The sequence below is a fragment of the Trematomus bernacchii genome, unplaced genomic scaffold (assembly GCF_902827165.1).
Source record: "Trematomus bernacchii unplaced genomic scaffold, fTreBer1.1, whole genome shotgun sequence".
NCBI classification, from domain to species: domain Eukaryota; kingdom Metazoa; phylum Chordata; class Actinopteri; order Perciformes; family Nototheniidae; genus Trematomus; species Trematomus bernacchii.
Window position 1 is genome coordinate 2,931,861 of NW_022987821.1, and position 18,671 is coordinate 2,950,531.

Here is an 18,671-nt window from a genome sequence, read left to right on the forward strand (position 1 = left end):
ATAGGATACTATCTTAGGAACTGGAAATGAACAAAGGAGACAAATGTATTTTAATAAACTTTTTTTTTATTCACATTTATTCATACATATTTATTCATACATAGCAGTGTAGCCTTTTCCCCAAGTCTGCTAAATGTCCCCAAGTCTGCTAAGTCTGCTAAATGTCCCCAAGTCTGCTAAGTCTGCTAAGTCTGCTAAACGTCCCCAAGTCTGCTAAGCGGCCGATAGGTGGCTGCCGGCTCTCACTGCACTCCTGGCAGTGAGACTGGCCCTGCAGCCACTGCCGATAGTCTGCTAAGTCTGTAGGCCTGCTAAGTCTGCTAAGTCGGGGGGCTGATGTGGCTGGGGGGGGGGGCGCTCGGCACCCCAGCCACCGCCCCAAGTTGGCTAAGTCTGTTAAGTCTGCTATACGTCCCAAAGGCTGCTAAGTCTGCTATACTTCCCCAAGGCTGAAAACGTCCACAAGTTTTTCAGCAACATAGGCAGCCGATGATGGGGGGGGTCCTCTCTTCACTCTCTGTGGGAAGAGAAGAAGAAAAAGACACCATGAAGTCAGTATAGCTAACCCTAACCCATGAAAACATCGTATTTTATGTGGAAATAAGGCACGGTTTAGTGCGTAGACACAAGGCGTAGTATAGTATGTCGATAACGATGACAGAAAAGTAATAATATAGCATTTCTAAACATTTCAAAAAATTAGAAACGACATAGTATGTCGATTTTTTTTGAAAAAAAAAAAATTAATTATTTTATGCCATGATAAGGCACGGTATAGTGTGTGGATACCAGGTGTGGTATTTTATTTCGTAAAAAATGACAGAAAAGTCATAATATAGCATGTTGAAAAAATGACAAAAAAGTCATAACCCTAACCAATGTCGGAGAAAACATCGTATTTGATGTGGAAATAAGGCACGGTTTAGTGCGTAGACACAAGGTGTAGTATAGTATGTCGATAACGATGACCGAAAAGTCATAATATATAGCAAGTCATAACCCTAACCCTAACCAATGCCGGAAAAATGCAAAAAGAAAACATGGTACAGTATGTCGAAAATATCATAAATAGTCATAGTATAGTACCATAAGTTCTTCAGAAACTCCAGAAGCCACCGTCTTCATTGATGTCAGATGAATGTCCTTGCAGTCCTGTGGGGAGAAAAGAAGAAAAAGACACCATGAAGTCAGTATAGTAGATTGAAAATGTCAGTAAAAACTACACAGTATAGAAGTTTTAGAAAAAAAACGATTAATATATTAGGGTGAAAAATGTGAATAAAAAATGAAAAAGTATAATATAGTAATATCAGAAGACATTTTGAAAAAAACGACATAGTATAGTATGTCTAAAATATCATAAAAGTCATAGTATAGTACCGTAAGTTCTTCAGAAACTCCAGAAGCCACCGTCTTCGTTGATGTCAGATGATTGTCCTCGCAGTCCTGTGGGGAGAGAAAAGAAGAAAAAGACACCATGAAGTCAGTATAGTATGTCTAAAATATCAGAAGAAATTACATAGTATAGTATGTCTAAAATATCAGAAATGGTCATAGTATAGTACCGTAAGTTCTTCAGAAACTCCAGAAGCCACCGTCTTCATTGATGTCAGATGTACTTGCACTCGGTGTTCCGGGAAAAGAAGAAAAAGACACCATGACGTCAGTTTAGTGGAATGAAAATATATATAATATATAAAAATGCGAAAAATGAACAAAGTATAGTATGTCCAAAAAAATGAACAAAAAAGACATAGTATAGTATGTCCAAAAAATGGTAAAAAATAGTATGTCGACAATATCAGAAATAGTCATAGTTTAGTACCGTAAGTTCTTCAGAAACACAAGAAGCCACCGTCTTCATTGATGTCAGGTGAATGTCCTTGCAGTCCTGTGGGGAGAAAAGAAGAAAAAGACACCAGGAAGTCAGAATAGTAGGTACTGACTATAGAATGAAAATATCAGAAAAGACTTATAGCATGTGCAGTTAGTGACCACCAGGTGGAGCTATACACACACATCATAGCTACAAGATAGGCAATGTGCCTATGAATTAAAACTGCACCCTAACACCACTGCAGACAGAGTATATCTGCTGCTAAACATACAACACAAATGGATTAAATACCTCGAAAAACCATGTTTAAGCTAGAGAAAATGTAGAGAATCATGTATGAAGTGATGTGTGTACATTATCAGAGCCTGTAAACCGGAAGTGCTCATCCACTGACAACTACAGTAGCGAAAATATCACAGTCCATTAAAAAAAAAAGTATGAAATGTCATGGTATTTTATTATTTCGAAGTGACCATGACTCGGGTGAATTTGACAATGAGCGGTTTGTTTATTTGGCCGGACTGTAGCAACTGTAGCGGCGTTAGCATAGCTGTAAGCTAACACAGCGGGGACGTGTTTGTTTGTTTGCTTATGTGTTTGTTTGCTTATTTGTTTCGCTTATGTGTTGGTTTGCTTATTTGTTAAGTTTGTGTGGACGTTTGGCCATTGACTGACCTTTTAAATCACAGGAAACTCTAGTTATCGCTGTTTATTCCCTCCAGTCACTCTTCCGTGTGCATCTCGTGAGCTGGCGAAGTTGTTGTGAGCTGTTTCCATTGCGTCATCCGTATCAGTCAGCTGACCTTACCTATGTAGCGTCTCTGGCCAGCAGGGGGCGGGGCGTCTACAGGTCATACCATCCTGTGGGGGGGCCATGGCAGAATAAACCATCTTCATGTTTAGTTTGTTAACATTGAATTGTGCCTGCTAAAGTTCGGCTATCCATGGCAAATAATTGTCGTCAGTCATTGGAAATCGTCTTATTCTCACCTAGTTTACTTTATATTTATTCTAAACATTTCTTTATAGGCGATATATGAATGCTAATTTTTTTAATAATGAATAGTTTATCTCACATTTTCGACATAGCCAACTATGCCGTTTCTTTTCTTACATTTTTTCCATGGACAAAACATGTTTAAGCAACAGAAAATATTTAAAAATAATGAATGTATGAAATGTGTACATTATCAGAGCCTGTAACCCTGAAGTATAGTAATCTATATATGGATAGTATAGTAATCTTTGACATGTAAAAATATAGAAACATTTCTACATACAATACTATATTGTTTTTTCCCCATATTTTCAACTTCATATACTAGGTCGTTTTCTTTAAATATTTTTCTCATCATAATGTTTAGTTTGTTCCCAGAGGGGACTGTGCATAGTGCATACCAACGTTGGGCTATCCATTGCAAATAGATATTCTAATGAAAGAGCCAGTTTACTTTAAATTCGAAAACACTGCAAATAGTGTGTGTGCTATACATTTCTTGTAGGCATGTGTGTATATACACTTTCAAATCCTTATAGGCCTATATTAGTTCCTTTTTTTTGGACAATTGAATCAGTGTTTATGTATGTGTAAACCAATTTAGTAATAAACCTGATTCTGATTCATTGGACTAGTCACACACACACGCACACACACATGCACACACAAACACAAAACACTGGCAGGACACTGGATTATAGTTAGAATTTATATATCATTGCATTAAAACAACTTTAAAAGGTTTGAAGTCAACACATCTGGATTCCGTGGCAAAAAGAGTCATAATATAGTATGTGGAAAATATATTTTTATATTGTATTGCAATAACATCATCACTGCCACTGTCAGCCAGGTTCAGATGTGTGTACAGGCGGAGATCTGCATACATAAACAACATCATATTACCAAACCTTATAGAAAGAATAATCTAGACAGATAATAATATAACATGTCTCCTCAACTTTAATAATAGTAAACAGAGGAAAAGCTATATTAAACAACTAGTCTCTTTACACTAACACATTTACAAACACTCCTTTCAAGTGACTTGCAATGTTAAGTTTCCGCTAATGCTGACATTCAACTTCCTGTCCACGCATAAAGCGGAAGGATGCTTGAAACCAGCGCCATATAGAGGGTGTTTCTCAATCGCGAGTACGCTTGCTTGGTAGCACATGTCTGCCGAGCATCTTGCTTCAGAAGTGAGGCAAGAATACTTCCTGCCATTCGGAAAACAAAGAGTGGAACAGGCTAGCAAGTGTGCAGGTGTGCGTCATATGAGAGGCCCCGCCTTACATCTTCCGCCACAGATTTGGGGAAATTGGTCCGTGCGCAAAGCATTGTGGGGATTTTAAGACCGCGGAGTCTACTCATGTGCAGCCTCGATATTTCTCCAAACGGAGTACGCCGGGCTCGGTAGATTTCCAAGTATGCTGGAGATTGGAACAGTACTTCGGCGGCACTCGATGACGTAGTATGCTTGAAATAGTGGCTCTGAAGCAGCTTTACTCGCGATTGAGAAACACCCAGAGAGAGAGTTATGACAGCGGAAGTCCAAAATGCTTGATCGTCACGTGGTTCAGGCAGGGAGAGTCAATAGTTCCCCGGAAGTTCGTGGCGGGACATATGAATGCATGATTACCGGAGATAGAACTACGATTTTTGGTAATAAGTAGTGAATAAAGGTCTTGATTTGCAATATTTATACAACATACCGATATGTGTATGTATTTACATCAATATGTTTTAAAAAATAAATAGAATCTGCTAATATTTATGGATAATATTAGGAATAGTGTGAACAGCTAGTTTACTTGTTAACATATACATGTTAGGCTGTTGCCTTGGTTAAAGAGCCTGTTGCTGTTGTCATGCAGTTTGTCTGTGCCTTTTCCTCCGTGTTGTCCTGGGATATCGTCTCCACCATGGTTTGCTGTGCTGCCTGGGGATGCTCCAATCTCTCAGAGAAAGGAGTAAGAATCAGAATGTATGGCTTCCCCACTGACACAGAGAGGAGGAAAAAATGGCTAGCTCAAGTCAGCAGGAGCCATTTAACAATCAAAACAGACAGCCGCAACAAAATATGTGAGGTAATCATATTCAAACACTGCATTTGCACTTTTTCACAAAACGAAGACCACACCATTGGGAAGCTTAATGTTTGGTTTAATACAAATAACAGGGAAAGGCTTGAAAAACTCTGAGAGTTGAGACTCAGGGTGCAGGGTGAGGGTCTCAGTGCAGGTATTCAGGCTCTATTGAATCCCCCTCTGGTTCTTGTGCTGAAAGAGGGAGAAACAGACAGGAGAAAGGGTTATACACACCTATATAGCACACCTATTGGATGGGAAATTGCCTTGGGGAGATAAGGTGTGGTCTTTGTTTCCAACTGAAGTTATGGAACTTTATTATTTGTGAGTTTAACAAAGTATGACAAATGTCATCAGTAATGGATGTGATATGAATTTGTATAAAGTTGTCTCACATTCTTGGTCGTATTTTACGTACAGTATGTAATGAGTGTATACATGTCCAGTAAGTCCTCCACCTGTAACATCACTGCCCCTCCACCTGCCATACAGTAGGTTACTAATATACACTAACAAGATTACTTGTATAATACAGTGATAGAATACATGTTTAGTATGCTTACTTATATACAACAGTAGTATTACATTTACCTTGTGTTTTCACTCTCACTTTGCCATCATTTCAAAATCAGCTGTGCTGCAACATAATACAGACAGGTAATAATCAACAGAATACACTAAAAACACTCACCCATAAATTACGTTTTTGTTTACTGTTTGGAAGTCTCAAATATGCACTCTAAATTCATATCAATAGCGATGTATCACACAAATAGCTCTCTTCCTTATTATTGTGTAACGTTAACTTTATTATACTAGTTTGTAGGCCTACTCCAAAATGGAAATCGTAATTTCTCCACCTCCACTCATTACAATCACACGTGCCCCAATGTTATATTTAACTAATATTATATTCCTCCACCCCACAAAAAAATCACGTTTAGAAGCCCTTTTTCTCTAATTCCACAACGTTGGATGAAATAACATTAGGAGAACGGATTAATAGGCTGTTCATGGTTAACGTGTGTTACTAACTTTATCCGGTATCCTAGCCTAATCTGTTATCTGTAAACGTTATTAAAGGATGTTAGTGGATTATCCCTAAATCAGTAGATTTAGGGATAATCCACTAACATCCTTTAATACACATGTTCATTTGACTCAGATGTGCTGATAATATCTGCAATATAAATCTTTAAACGTCTTCTTACCTTTAAAAGTCCATCACGAACGGTCTATTATGCTGCAACTCTACTGTGTTGCTGGTCGCAATAGTTCCCCGGAAGTCAGCGGCAAGCTAACTTCCGGGGAACTATTGACGGCTCCACGATCCGCCATTGCTGTAAAAAAACTGGTCCATTGGAGTAAGATTGGAGTGAACGGAGATGTCGTAACTCTTCTATTATACGGCTCTGCTTGAAACGCTACAGACATGCTACTTCCGGTCACAGAACTAGCGTTTAGCATTTAGACTTTATGACATTAGACATTTAAACTACATGTTACAACATTAATGATAGTTAATTAAGCTTACAAAATATTACGAAACATATTTAATATTTGGACAATGTAATGAAAGGTCAATGTCGATTTTTTTTTTTTTAAAACATCATAGTATAGTATGTAAAATAAATCATGAATGTCCAAATAAGTCATAGTATACTATTTAATCGAAAAACAGGAACAAATCATAGTACAATCATTTTAAAATATCATGAAAAAAATCGAATATTATGTCGAAAATATAATCTGACTCACTACACGCATACTATTTGACATAGTATACGTTATTAACGGGTTAATTTAACATTCTTTATACAAGCGTGAAACGCCCCTCTGCAGGGCTGCCACACCCTTCATAGGCAAAGTTGAGTCATGACTGTGTAACAGGACACCAGAGCTGCTTTGCTTTTCACTGTGCACAAGAAAGCTGGGTCCACAAATACCTGCCAGCTGAAGCAGACCGTTTAAAAGTAAACTAAACTAAATTAAAACTCGAAGGAAGCAACGCTACAGTCACCATGAGGCTCTGTTTGAGGATTGTCTCCCTTCTTTTTGTTGTTACTGGGACTTTAACACAAGACGGTAAACTCACTACTTCTATTTTTATCCCAACTTGTGTTATTCCTACTTTATGTTTATGGTAGTGTTCTTGTCTCTTAAACTGAATGCCTTTTTTATTTGGTCCATAGTAAATACTCAGATAATACACAGCATAATAGTGGCTGCAAAGAAAAGCTTTTATATGTTTTGCTATAAAATAATCAGAGTTTACTACTAGTGATGGTGGTGAAAACTGTCCCATTTTCCATCATGTGGAAACTGTGAAAGGTTTGGGAAGATTAGGAAGATATCATCTACTCCTGTCCTGTGATTTAACATCCATTAAGGACTATAACTGACCCAGCTGTATTCCTCTCAGACACACTGAATGAAGAAGTGAATCCCAGATTGAGTTAATTATATATAAAATAGGTAATGGTTGCTCTTAAAAGAGGATACATTTAGGATAGTTATTTCAGGATGATAGGAGTCCTACAGGAAGGTGAGGTTCAGTTGTTCTATAATGCAAACTTGTAAAGACTTTAAAACCGAGGACATGAGTCAAGGTCCCTTAATGTTCCCCACCAAGAAAAAACTAGTAGACCACTTTTTACACTATTATTTTCAGTTTATTTGAACTGTTTAATAGTATGTTATGTTAACCTGACTCTCGTATTTGAGGGTTAAATGCTAAAGAATGTTATTTATGAATTAAATTACCCCCCTTTCTGGAGGTTCTGGAATGTGAACTCCACCCATGTTGCCAAAACCCGCCAATACTTATATATTTGCTGTTATCATAACAGTGAAGAAGCTGAAAATACAGATTAGAAAATGGACATACATTTCAATGGGGTCATTATCTAACAGACAGTTTGGGTAGGACATAATAACTGTACATGGATGGATTACAAGAATATTAAAAGACTGAACATTCAGAAAAAAACAGAAACATCTCCATGTGGAAATTAAAATAATTATAACCTGCTAAAAAAAATACAATGAATTTATTTTATATAATACTTGTACAGAATTGTCTGTGTGGTGCGCGTCTCTGCTTCCTGTTTAAACCAAGGAGAGCCGGCAGAGAAAACCACAGGCACGCACATGAGAGGAAGATGGCATGCTGTCTTGAAGTCAGTTTGGTTACTAAGTCACAGACGATGTTTGATATTTAGCACAGATTTCCATTCTGCAAAATGACTTATTCAAGTTTAATTTGCAGTAAGATATTTTTTTCTGGAATAGCATCTGAAACAGTATAAACACAAGGCCCCAAAAGAGAGCTAACACCCATATTGAAAAATATTCAAAACTGCCATAGCTGCTGTTCCCTCATATTGAGGCAGGGAAAACACATGTGAAAATATATTGTCAAAAATATATTAATATATAATAAATATTGCAATTTGTGTGTTAAAGCCTTACTAACCCACAGGCGGGACATATTGACCAGAAAGTATCCGAGGGTTGTGTCAAATGACAGAACTTCTATAAGATTATACAGAGATTTGCTCATTTAGAATGTATGTAAACAAACATGTTATTTCAGCCAAATGGTTTGTAAGTACATTCACACAAGTTCATTGTAAGATTACCCTGTGTGTGTTTCACTGTAACGCTGTTTTAAATCCTCCTGGGCAACAAAGTGTAGGCATCTGCTTCTCTGTGGGGAAACAACTCACCGAGCAGTGACTCATTTGTCAGAGCGTATCACTCAGTTGCCATAGAAACCCGCAAATACACTGTCTGACTGAAGCGTCCAACCACAGAACACATGTGCTTCCACTGTGGACACAGAGAGAGATTCAAACCATGACTCAGCTTTAACATGTTTCTATCAGTGTTGATTATTAATGTCTGATTAATGGTGTCCTCCTCACAGGATTTGACCTCTCCGATGCTCTCGGTGACGACGAAGGTGAGTGGCCGTCTCTGTGGTGCAATTTGGCACCATATTCATGCTTTTTATGAGTAAAACAGTTATGCATCCTGGGTTGGGGACGATTTAGTTGAGTTTTTATTATTCCTAAACATGGGAGATTAAGGCCAATATAAGAGCACTGTATGGCTCTAATAAAGTAGCTAAAGAAGCACTTACATCAACAGAATCATCATAACAAAATTATTATAAAATGTATTTTTTAAACAGTAAAGAAAGCCTTATAGTCCACACATTTGAATCACTCTTAAGGGGTCAAATGTTATTCCTCACTTATAGTTTTGACTTTATTTTTGACAAAATACATTTTCATCATGAGCTTTCATTCAAATGTCATTGTTGTCTTAAGGGGATGGATTTTGCTCAATTGTCAGTCATGCCCTTACATGAAAATGATTAACCTCCAACACATCTGTCTGCTGGGGAAGGTGAATGTAACACAAGCTATTAGGTGGAATTTGAAGGCTCATAGACATTGGCCTTCTGAATCATGACTTCTGTCCCTCTGGAAGCATGCGGTGGTGTCTGAACCTGTTGCCCCCTGCCTGGTTTTTCTTAGTTTGCATTGTTGGGGATGTTCTTGGGCGTCGGCATCTCTAACAATGTAGCAACCAAGTGCCAGATAGCACACGCATAGAGGGGAAAGCTACTTACAGTGGTAACATATTACATACATAGCTTCTTTTAAAAACAAGAGTAATCTATGGAATGTTTACAAACCACAGCCCACTAATCCTACTAACCTGTGACACTTTTGGTACATATGGGGACATTTCAGAGAAAATTGGAAATGCTAACTGTCAGAAACTGCTCCTTTATTTGTGTTTCTTAGTACCACTTACACCTGCGAAACCCAAAGAGGAACCGAAGGCCCCAGAGGATCCTAAAAGTGGTGGTATGTATCCTTCCACCTGTCACATTATTCCATGTGTTATTAGACAAAAAGCCTATCAGGGAAGCCACCTTTTATTTAACCTGATCACAGTATTCTCTCTTGCACACACACATACTATCACAGGAATATCTCAACATGTCATTTTATTTCAACTGAGTTTGGCTCAGTTCTAGAAGTTGTTATTGTACATTAATCAGGATGAAATTAGTGCCAACACACAGTATCAGACTGCAGTAAAAGGGTATTTCCCAAATGCCTTGTATTACCAAGACCCGACAACTGTATTCTAATCTACAACACATCATGACTTCACCACTGCATCAACCAAGGCTTAAAACCTTGACCTAGATTGTCTGTCACACACACGCACACGCACGATGTGGCTGTGTGGGTTGAGCAGGTCGCTTTTCCCCCTGCATTTGTAGATACCAATGAGCCCCAGAGGTTGTGTGACCTTTTTTGGCAGTACACACCATGAATCCAACATACAAGAATTCCTCACACGTGACATCTAGGTGTATTTCTTTCTTTTTTATACGAGTGATTTTTACGGTGTGGTTGAACCTGATGGGTTGCATTGTTAATGTGTGGTTGCATCCCTATATCGCAGCCATGAAGATGTGTGTGTGTAAATACTGTGCAAAGTGATGAACTCACTAATCCTGAACAAAAAGTATTCCTTTTAATGGAGCAGTTCAGTTCGTGTTTAATGCTTTTTCCCTCTCCTCGTCCCTCCAGGTGGGCTCGACCTTTTCGATGCATTAGCACCAGGTAAATACACGGAACACTGTGTGTGGTGTCAGGGCTTTCATACCAGGCTAAGTCTGTGCTTCTTTCTGTATCAGCTTTACATGATTTAAATATATGCATGCTTACAAATGACCTTTTGTTGTCCTTGTCTAAATAAATGTTTTTTCTGCAGATGAGCCCAAACCGACCCCTAAGCCGCCCAAGAAACCGAGCTCAGGAGATGCTGGTAGGTTTCCCACTAAGATCTCCTGGTTTGTAGCCATGTTCCCTTCCTGTTTCTCTGTGGGCTGGCAATCAAAACACAGCCAAAAGGGCCAAAAAGTAACCTAATCAAATCACAATGACATTAAATAGTCACATGTAAATTAAACAAGTGTTATTTAAGAGTGTTTAATTGTGTGTTTGTGTATTACAGGTGGTGGCGACGGATTTGATCTGGGGGATGCTCTGGGTCCAGGTGAGGGGAATGTCTCATATCACATTTGAAATGTTCTCAATGAATGGCTGAAGCTTTGCTATTATTTACAAGCATTCTAAATTGGTTTGATAGACCCCTCCCCAGCAGTCATGGTCCAATAATAGCTGCTGAAATGGTAGTTATAGAGTTTGGACTGAGTTGTCCTATCTAGCGTGTATTTGGAGTCACTGGGTCACATGACATGGAGGCTATTAAAACAAGTGATCTTCTTCGTAACTTCCAAGGCCAGGGGCATTTCATACTCTTCCTTGATAGCCTTGCTCTTGATAGCTCCTGGATGCTAATGCTACTATACAGGTTGTAAATAAGTTCTACCCCACACCCCTCATGATCTGAGGTAGTGTTACTTCCATCACATTAAAGCACGCTTTCTATTTTTGATCCAGTGTCCTAGCTGTCCTGGTATGTGAGCTAAGCAGCCAGACGGGGATGCTAGAACGAAATGCTACTTTAGCCTAGCTTAGCTTTACGCTGCAACGCGAGAACAATGCCATGTTAAGATCTGCTATATCCTATATCCTTTCATCAACTGTTATTTTAGCTGACAGATCGACAAGTTCTAGCTGGAAAAATGAGTTTACTTCTCCATTTAAACTAGACAAAGGACACTCAAATATGACTCATTTTCATAGACAGTAGCTACAGTCCTTTTGTGTAATGACACCGATGAACAAAATTCTGTATATTCTCAAACTCACTCATGTTGATTTCTGGCCTGCTTTCTTACTGTATGTCCTTAATGATTGATTTGTGCCCACAGACCCCAACCCCAAACCTGACAAACCTGTAGTGAACCCACCACCCAGCGGAGGAGGTCAGTCAGTCCACACATATCATTTATTACTTCTTTAGACTGAATTTAAATGTTAAAAAGGACACATCTGCTGATATTCTTTAGTATCTTAATCCCATGTGGAGTCAGAGTACAGCAGGTTTATCCTAATAAATGTCAACTTTAATGGTTACATTGTACTTTTCTAAAAGGTGGAGGAACTTTCGATATCAACGACTTAGCTGATGCTGCTGGTGATGGCTACAAGCCCGATGAAAGCCCAGGAGGAGGTGAGACCTAACATCACATTGGTTAAATTACGCTTAATACAGTATAGTATGAATATTTGTGTTAGATATACATATAAATGCCTCTGAACACTGGTTGTAGTTTTGAATCTTGATGTAGTTTCCTTCCTTTCTTTTTCGTGTCTGACTCATTCAAGCTTAGCGCCTCAAGAGAACCGCAAAACATGTATTTACTGTCACGGCAACGCTGACACATTCCAATCTGACCACATCTTATTCATCTATTCTCGTTGTTTTGAGGGAAGTGAGATAGTGTGCTTTCATGTTAGGGGCATTAGTTCTGCAAACCACACACACACACACACACACACACACACACACACACACACACACACACACACACACACACACACACACACACACACACACACACACACACACACACACACACACACACACACACACACACACACACACACACACACACACACACACACACACACACACACACACACACACACACACACACACACACACACACACACACACACACACACACACACACACACACACCAGTTAAAGGGTGTATTCTGAAATCATATGAGAGTGTAAGACGGTTGACAGTAAGGATGAGTATGTTGGCTAACATGCTGTGACTCACTTGTTATGTTAGTGATTTTTACCAGTTGCTACAGCATCGCTTGTATTAATTTCTCTTTGTGAGTCTCTGTCGTTCACGGGTTTCATTGGAAAAATAAGTGCCGACCGGTCCATGTGACCTGAAAAAAAAGAGAGGAAGATCTGGCGGTCAAATATTATCTGCGTTTATTGAACTTAAAATATCACTGACGTGCAAAATGGACACCAAGGTTCAAGGTTCAAGGTTCAAGGGGTTTATTGTCAATCTGACATAGCTACAGAGTAATTATGTAGTTGAAAATCTTATGTCACAGGCTTCTCCAACAATGCAACATAATAACATAATAACAATACAGAACACTGCTTTAGGCATGCTTAAGGTGGACTGACATTTATAAGGTCATTTGAGTGATAAACTGCGTATTTTAGCACGCTAGTTTATGATTTAAGAAGATGAATCCATAATGAAATAGCTCAGTAAAGGAATGGTCATACAGCCTTTGTTTTGTGTTTCTTTACTGCGGTTGAGCTGGAGCATGGAAGTCATTAGTTGTTCTTCTACGAAAGAAAGAGAGAGGAATAAAACCCACAGGCTCTGCAGTGTAATGGGAGCCACATGGCTGGTTTCAGATCACATTCTGCTGCACGGTTTACACGAAGGCAACTACAGCCTACACCCCCTCTCAGCTGGAGTAAGAAAAGTCAAACAAATGTAGAAGGGGAATCCCAGTGATGACACTAATACTTATAATACTATCAGGGTTGGGCAGGAAGTGGGACTCAGGAGCAGTGAAAAATAAGATGTCAGTTCTTTTTTACAAGAGCTGGTAAACAAAAAGGAACAGTTTAACACTCGTACAAACCAGGGAGCACGAGGGGAATACAGGCAGGACCTCATGGAAACCAGACGGAGAGACGACAACCTGACAAAGAAGACACACTCACAATCACAAGACACAGCTGGGGGGGACATGAGGGGCAGCAGGTGAACACAATCAGACAATCAGGCAGGAAGTAAAGCCAGACAAGACACAGGGAGGAATTACATTTCAAAAATAAAACAGGTATCATTAAATACAAAAATGAAATCTAAATGTTCTTTTTGAATCCAGGTGGTGGCTCGAACCCCGGCTACGAATCTAACGGTACGTCTGATATATTTCATTCTGCAGTATTGTTATAAGTTTGCTACAATACTAAATCTTCTTTGTGTCCTCATCCTAGATGGTGCTGAAGAGCCTCAAGGTAAACCCATATCTTCTTCTCTACTTCCTGTCTTTGTGTTTGTGCGTGGGAATCTTCGTCCGCTCTTTAAGTCTTGATGGGATTTCCTGTTTACGGTCTTTAGAGGAACTTGGGTTCACTGCTTCAGTTTGGTCGCCGATCCAACACTTGCTGTGGTGGTGATTAATCCGTTTAGAATTTGGCTTTGAAACCAGCCTCAGTTCACCGGGACAAACTGGTGTGTTTGGGGGTGATTTGACATCTTTGATACTTGGAACCCCGGTCTGGTTTCTGTGGCTAAAACACTGCTACGATTGTGTGTCGTTGCAGATCCAGACCTTCTGTGGGGCCAAATCCTGAAGATGCTAAATGCTAACATGCCAGAGGAATTCTATATGTGGATGTCCAACTTAAAGCAGGTCCTCACCCCTCTGTTAGAGAGGGCCATGAATCTGCTGCAAGTTATACCCTGAAGCATCTCACATCTGATTGGCTCTCAGGTTTAATAGTGTTTGCTTCAATGTGAGAGAATTGTGAAGCTGACGTCGGGACGATTACTGGGATTTTTTATTCTTTCTTGAAGGTTATTTTGAAACTGTGTAGCTAACTCGGGTACACCCCCTGTGCCCTTTGACCTCTGTTATCGTAGCACATGTCTGAACTGGAGCTGGGAGATCTGTGTATGGTGAACCCCCGCTAAAAGACTAAATAATATAGTGTTGACTTTCTCCCTGTTATTCCAGACTTACCAGACACCCTGCTGTATGTGGGTGTAGACCTACATTCATTTTATTCTCACTCCACCCAGCAGTGCCATGACTCATAATGTTGTTAGTGTGCAGACTGCAGCACAGCTTTTCTTACACAACAATACATGTTGTTTTAAAGCTTGTAGGTCGTTGCTGTCCTACGTAAAGTTTCCATGTGTGTGTGTCTTCGCACCGCACACACATACTTTACATTGCCAGCATTCAAAGCTGACAGATCCAACATGTACAGTTGGTTTTACTTCTCTTTTGTACGAAAACATCCTCACCAACTTGAAAAGTATATTTGCATTTCTCTTATCAAAGTGTGTTGGGCCATTGTCGTGCGTTTGCTCCAACGGCCACCATACTCGTCATTGGATTAACTTTGAAGAATTGGATCATATGATGTTTTTTCCCTCTGGCGTTTTTTCGATCATGAGAAGCTCTCTGTGTACTTTTCGGTTTCCGTCAGCGTATTTATTTTTGGTGTCTTCTTTGTAGTTTTTCTTACTTTTGGTCTTCATGGAGCATTGCTGCTGTGAATGCAATGTTAAGTCATGAGATGTACGATGCATAATGAATAAAACAAACATGTGGACTGATCAGAGTTGACTTCACAACGCGTCTGATTTATGAACCACGGAAGGTACACCTGACTGATTACATTGTACCTGGCACAATGCACATTTTAAACCTTTTAAAACCATTCTATCATCCACTGAAGCACACATTTAGAACACTGGCTGCATGCTCCCGCAGGCAGGCGGCATCCTGCGATTCTTTTTTCATGTCCATGCAGCGCCCTGTTTTAGCACTGAGTCACAAGACACACCTCTCCCCTCATGACTCTGCTAGTCAGTGGAGACAGGCTTATTATGTATGCAGCCAGTGTGTGTGTGTGTGTGTGTGTGTGTGTGTGTGTGCCCCACCCTGCCCTGGAGCCTGGGTGTCTTCTCTTGTAATCCAGCTCTCTAGACCTGTTCTTTCTCTTTTTTATTCACGTTGTTTGTTTTCCCACTGACTGATTATCCTCCGGTTGATACCAACTGCCTGTGTGTTTCTTATGTTCATGTTTCTTTTACATGACTATATTTAAACATTCCATACAGAGTGTTCTGGGAACTTTTTCCCAGTGTGTGTGTGTGTAGGTTCTGTCATCCAAAGTCCAAAGACTGCCACCTTGTGGAAGAGTGAGGTGATGCAGGTTACTGTTAGAATGACTCTGAATTAAGATCACATTCAGGACAGAAACGTCAATAATGATGTAGTGAATACATGACTATTGACATGTTTGTTCTGAGCATGAAGGGCCAATCAGACACAAGGATGTCCAATCATCTGTATTGTTCTTATTACAATTTTAGATTAGAACAACTTTAAAGATTCCAAATTGATTTTAGAAATATTTATCTATAGAGTACACAATATGGACATATACAGAATAAGTGGGAAAACACTATAATAGATAAACCTACTACTAAGGAGCTATAAACATAGCATATTTACATTTTTAATTGTGCAAAGTAATAATAATTGTACAATTTTTTCAGTGATTTGTTTAAAAAAAAAAGCGTTTTATTTTTTAAGCTCAATTAATTTTATTTGCCAAATGTATCGCAGTAGAAATGACCATTATTTTACACACTATCTTTATATATATTTGAATAGACTATAGAAAATTAGCTTGAATTGACATAAATAGAAAAGTCAACTTTAGTTAGGAGACATACGAGACATAACAATATATACGTTGTGTGTGTGTGTGTGTGTGTGTGTGTGTGTGTGTGTGTGTGTGTGTGTGTGTGTGTGTGTGTGTGTGTGTGTGTGTGTGTGTGTGTGTGTGTGTGTGTGTGTGTGTGTGTGTGTGTGTGTGTGTGTGTGTGTGTGTGTGTTGCAGCAGCAGGGTCTGGAAAGATTGCAGGGATTGCCAGCGCCATAGGAGTGGCTCTGTTGGGAGCAGCGACAAGTTACTTCGCCTACCAGAAGAAGAAGCTCTGCTTCAAGATACAAGGAGGTCACTACGTTACTCCTAACTCATCTGATCATATAGACAACATAAATATATCTCAACATGTCTCACTGATCACATGTTGTGTGTTTAGGTGTAGATCCAGAGAGCGCTAAAGGCCAACACGGTAATCAGTCTGATCCTCAAGGTAAGTGGAAAGATACTTATCATTATTAGCAGCTAAGCATACTCAGGGTATCATAAGTAAAAGTACAAGTGTAGTGTCCTACAGCAGGAAGTGCTCTAACTCTTTCTTCCTTTAAATGTTTCAGTTTTCAGCAATCTGCTCAGGACGTCCTAGACACAGCGTCTGATTTCTACACAAGAAAAGTCAGTGGCCTTCTCTACAAAGCGTACCTTCAACCAACCTCCAATCAACGGTCATATTTCTCTGGGTCTTTCTTAAGCCTTATTAAACAACCTAAGGAAGCAGTGTGTAGGATTTAGGGTGCAGAAATACTAATATTCCCAAACATGTTTTATAATCACTAAGAATGTTTTCATGAGCTTTCAATGTGCCCTTCATATAGGGAGTCTACATATCGCCCCGCAATGATTCAACAGCGTTCATCAAGTTTTTTTGGTCCTTGAAGGCCACCGTAGTTTGCATGTCACTAAATCGCACACACCTTTAAATCTAACTTGAAAATAAATATGGCACTTATGTTTCATCACTCTTCCGTTCACTGCTGTCATCACTAAGATGATAATAGTTTGTGTGTCACTACTGAACACATGAAATCATTGTCCTGTTTTAACAAATAAGTGTTTCTTTTTGCGGTGTCTACCAATGTTGTATTTCCCCACTCCAACATTTCTTTGTTCTTTTTGTTTTTTGTGAAGCGACCCTTTAATGTACACCTCAGTCTGCCTAAATACGGGGGATTTTCAAATTGAGCCCCTCCCTCCCGAGTTTATGTATTTAGTTTGGTCTCTTTCTGTTTCAAAGTCTTCCGTAAAAAATGATTTGGCTTTTTCAAAATAATAGTAACTAAGAACATACGGGCTTTAGTTCTTTGAGTAAGGCTTTTATTGTGAAATGTTTATCACAGAAAGCTTTGGTTTCTTATTGATGGTAGCTTAACAGCATTTTCTTTAGAATGAATAATATAATAATTATTTCATTTTGTACAGATATTAATCTACAGCATGGTACAGGCATGTTTTACCTTGTATGACATTATCATCATGTAACTGGATGCAAATCCAGCGGAAGGAGCTTTTAATATGAAATGCTGATTGTGATATGGGTTTCATTTTAAGATCTAATAAATGTAGACAGTGATGTGGTAAATGCTTAAAATCTTTTGCATTGCATATGTAAATGTAACATACAGTAGAAGCTTTTCGTTTGTTGTGTTTGATTGTCATTTGATTCCTTGAAGTTTGACTTTCTTTATGTCTTATATTGACAAAGAATCTCATGTATAATATGAAAGGTGCTACAGAGAATTAGCATCATTAGCTCATGGTTTGCTATTACAGCCCATGCTAGCATCGTTAGCAGCTAGCTACATCATTAACATAACCACTATATAAGGTTTAATGCTCCCAGCTTCACAACAAACCATGAACAAGACTAAACTTTGATTTCAGAAATAATGTTTTAGGAGTCAATCGTAGACAGATGATTTTTTGCAGGCTGCCTATCTTATCAGTTTGACTTCATGCTGATGCACTTTTTGTCGCAGTTATGATAATCAGAATCAGGTTTTATCCTCAGACTCGCCCATGAGTCATGCCTTTATTGCAAAGTATCATAAATCAGAATGATTGCCTGAGGGGATTGTTGTTATGATGCTGAAATATGAGAGTGTGAGCTGTAAATACTGGAGGATGTGGATAAATGATGCTTTCAGCTTTTACACCATGATCTGCTTTAAAGTGTTTTTGGGAGGTTTTTGTCATGTCATTTACAAGCTTAGATCTAATCCGGGTATACTAAGTCTGATATGTGTGTGAGTTTTTCAATAAAGTGGTGTTGTTGATTTACTGACTA

The 18,671-nt window shown here is 39.0% G+C and overlaps 1 protein-coding gene across 5 annotated transcripts; it reads left to right on the forward strand.

Moving 5' to 3' along the window:
- Nucleotides 1-6,789: 6,789 nt before the first annotated feature.
- cd99 (CD99 molecule) lies at nucleotides 6,790-18,657 on the forward strand. Of its 5 annotated transcripts, none has more exons than XM_034151164.1 (13): nucleotides 6,790-7,009; nucleotides 8,853-8,888; nucleotides 9,742-9,804; nucleotides 10,543-10,575; nucleotides 10,727-10,780; nucleotides 10,970-11,011; nucleotides 11,793-11,843; nucleotides 12,017-12,094; nucleotides 13,804-13,836; nucleotides 13,916-13,936; nucleotides 16,559-16,678; nucleotides 16,767-16,820; nucleotides 16,945-18,657. In XM_034151164.1, the coding sequence occupies exons 1-13, from the start codon at nucleotides 6,946-6,948 to the stop codon at nucleotides 16,971-16,973; spliced, it is 678 nt and encodes a 225-aa protein (XP_034007055.1). In that variant the 5' UTR covers nucleotides 6,790-6,945; the 3' UTR covers nucleotides 16,974-18,657. The 5 variants fall into 5 exon arrangements, with proteins under 5 accessions (XP_034007055.1, XP_034007058.1, XP_034007053.1 ...); XM_034151162.1 differs by having other exon boundaries at nucleotides 6,792-7,009; nucleotides 11,793-11,846; XM_034151165.1 differs by having other exon boundaries at nucleotides 6,792-7,009; nucleotides 11,793-11,846; nucleotides 16,565-16,678.
- The last annotated feature ends 14 nt before the right edge of the window (nucleotides 18,658-18,671 follow it).

Excerpts from the sequence above, each read along its gene's own strand:
- cd99 (XM_034151162.1), top strand. The coding sequence starts at position 6,946 with ATGAGGCTCTGTTTGAGGATTGTCTCCCTTCTTTTTGTTGTTACTGGG. Across the intron at positions 7,010-8,852 it reads TGGGACTTTAACACAAGACG|GATTTGACCTCTCCGATGCT; the intron begins GTAAACTCACTA and ends TCCTCCTCACAG. Across the intron at positions 12,095-13,803 it reads CGATGAAAGCCCAGGAGGAG|GTGGTGGCTCGAACCCCGGC; the intron begins GTGAGACCTAAC and ends TTTTGAATCCAG.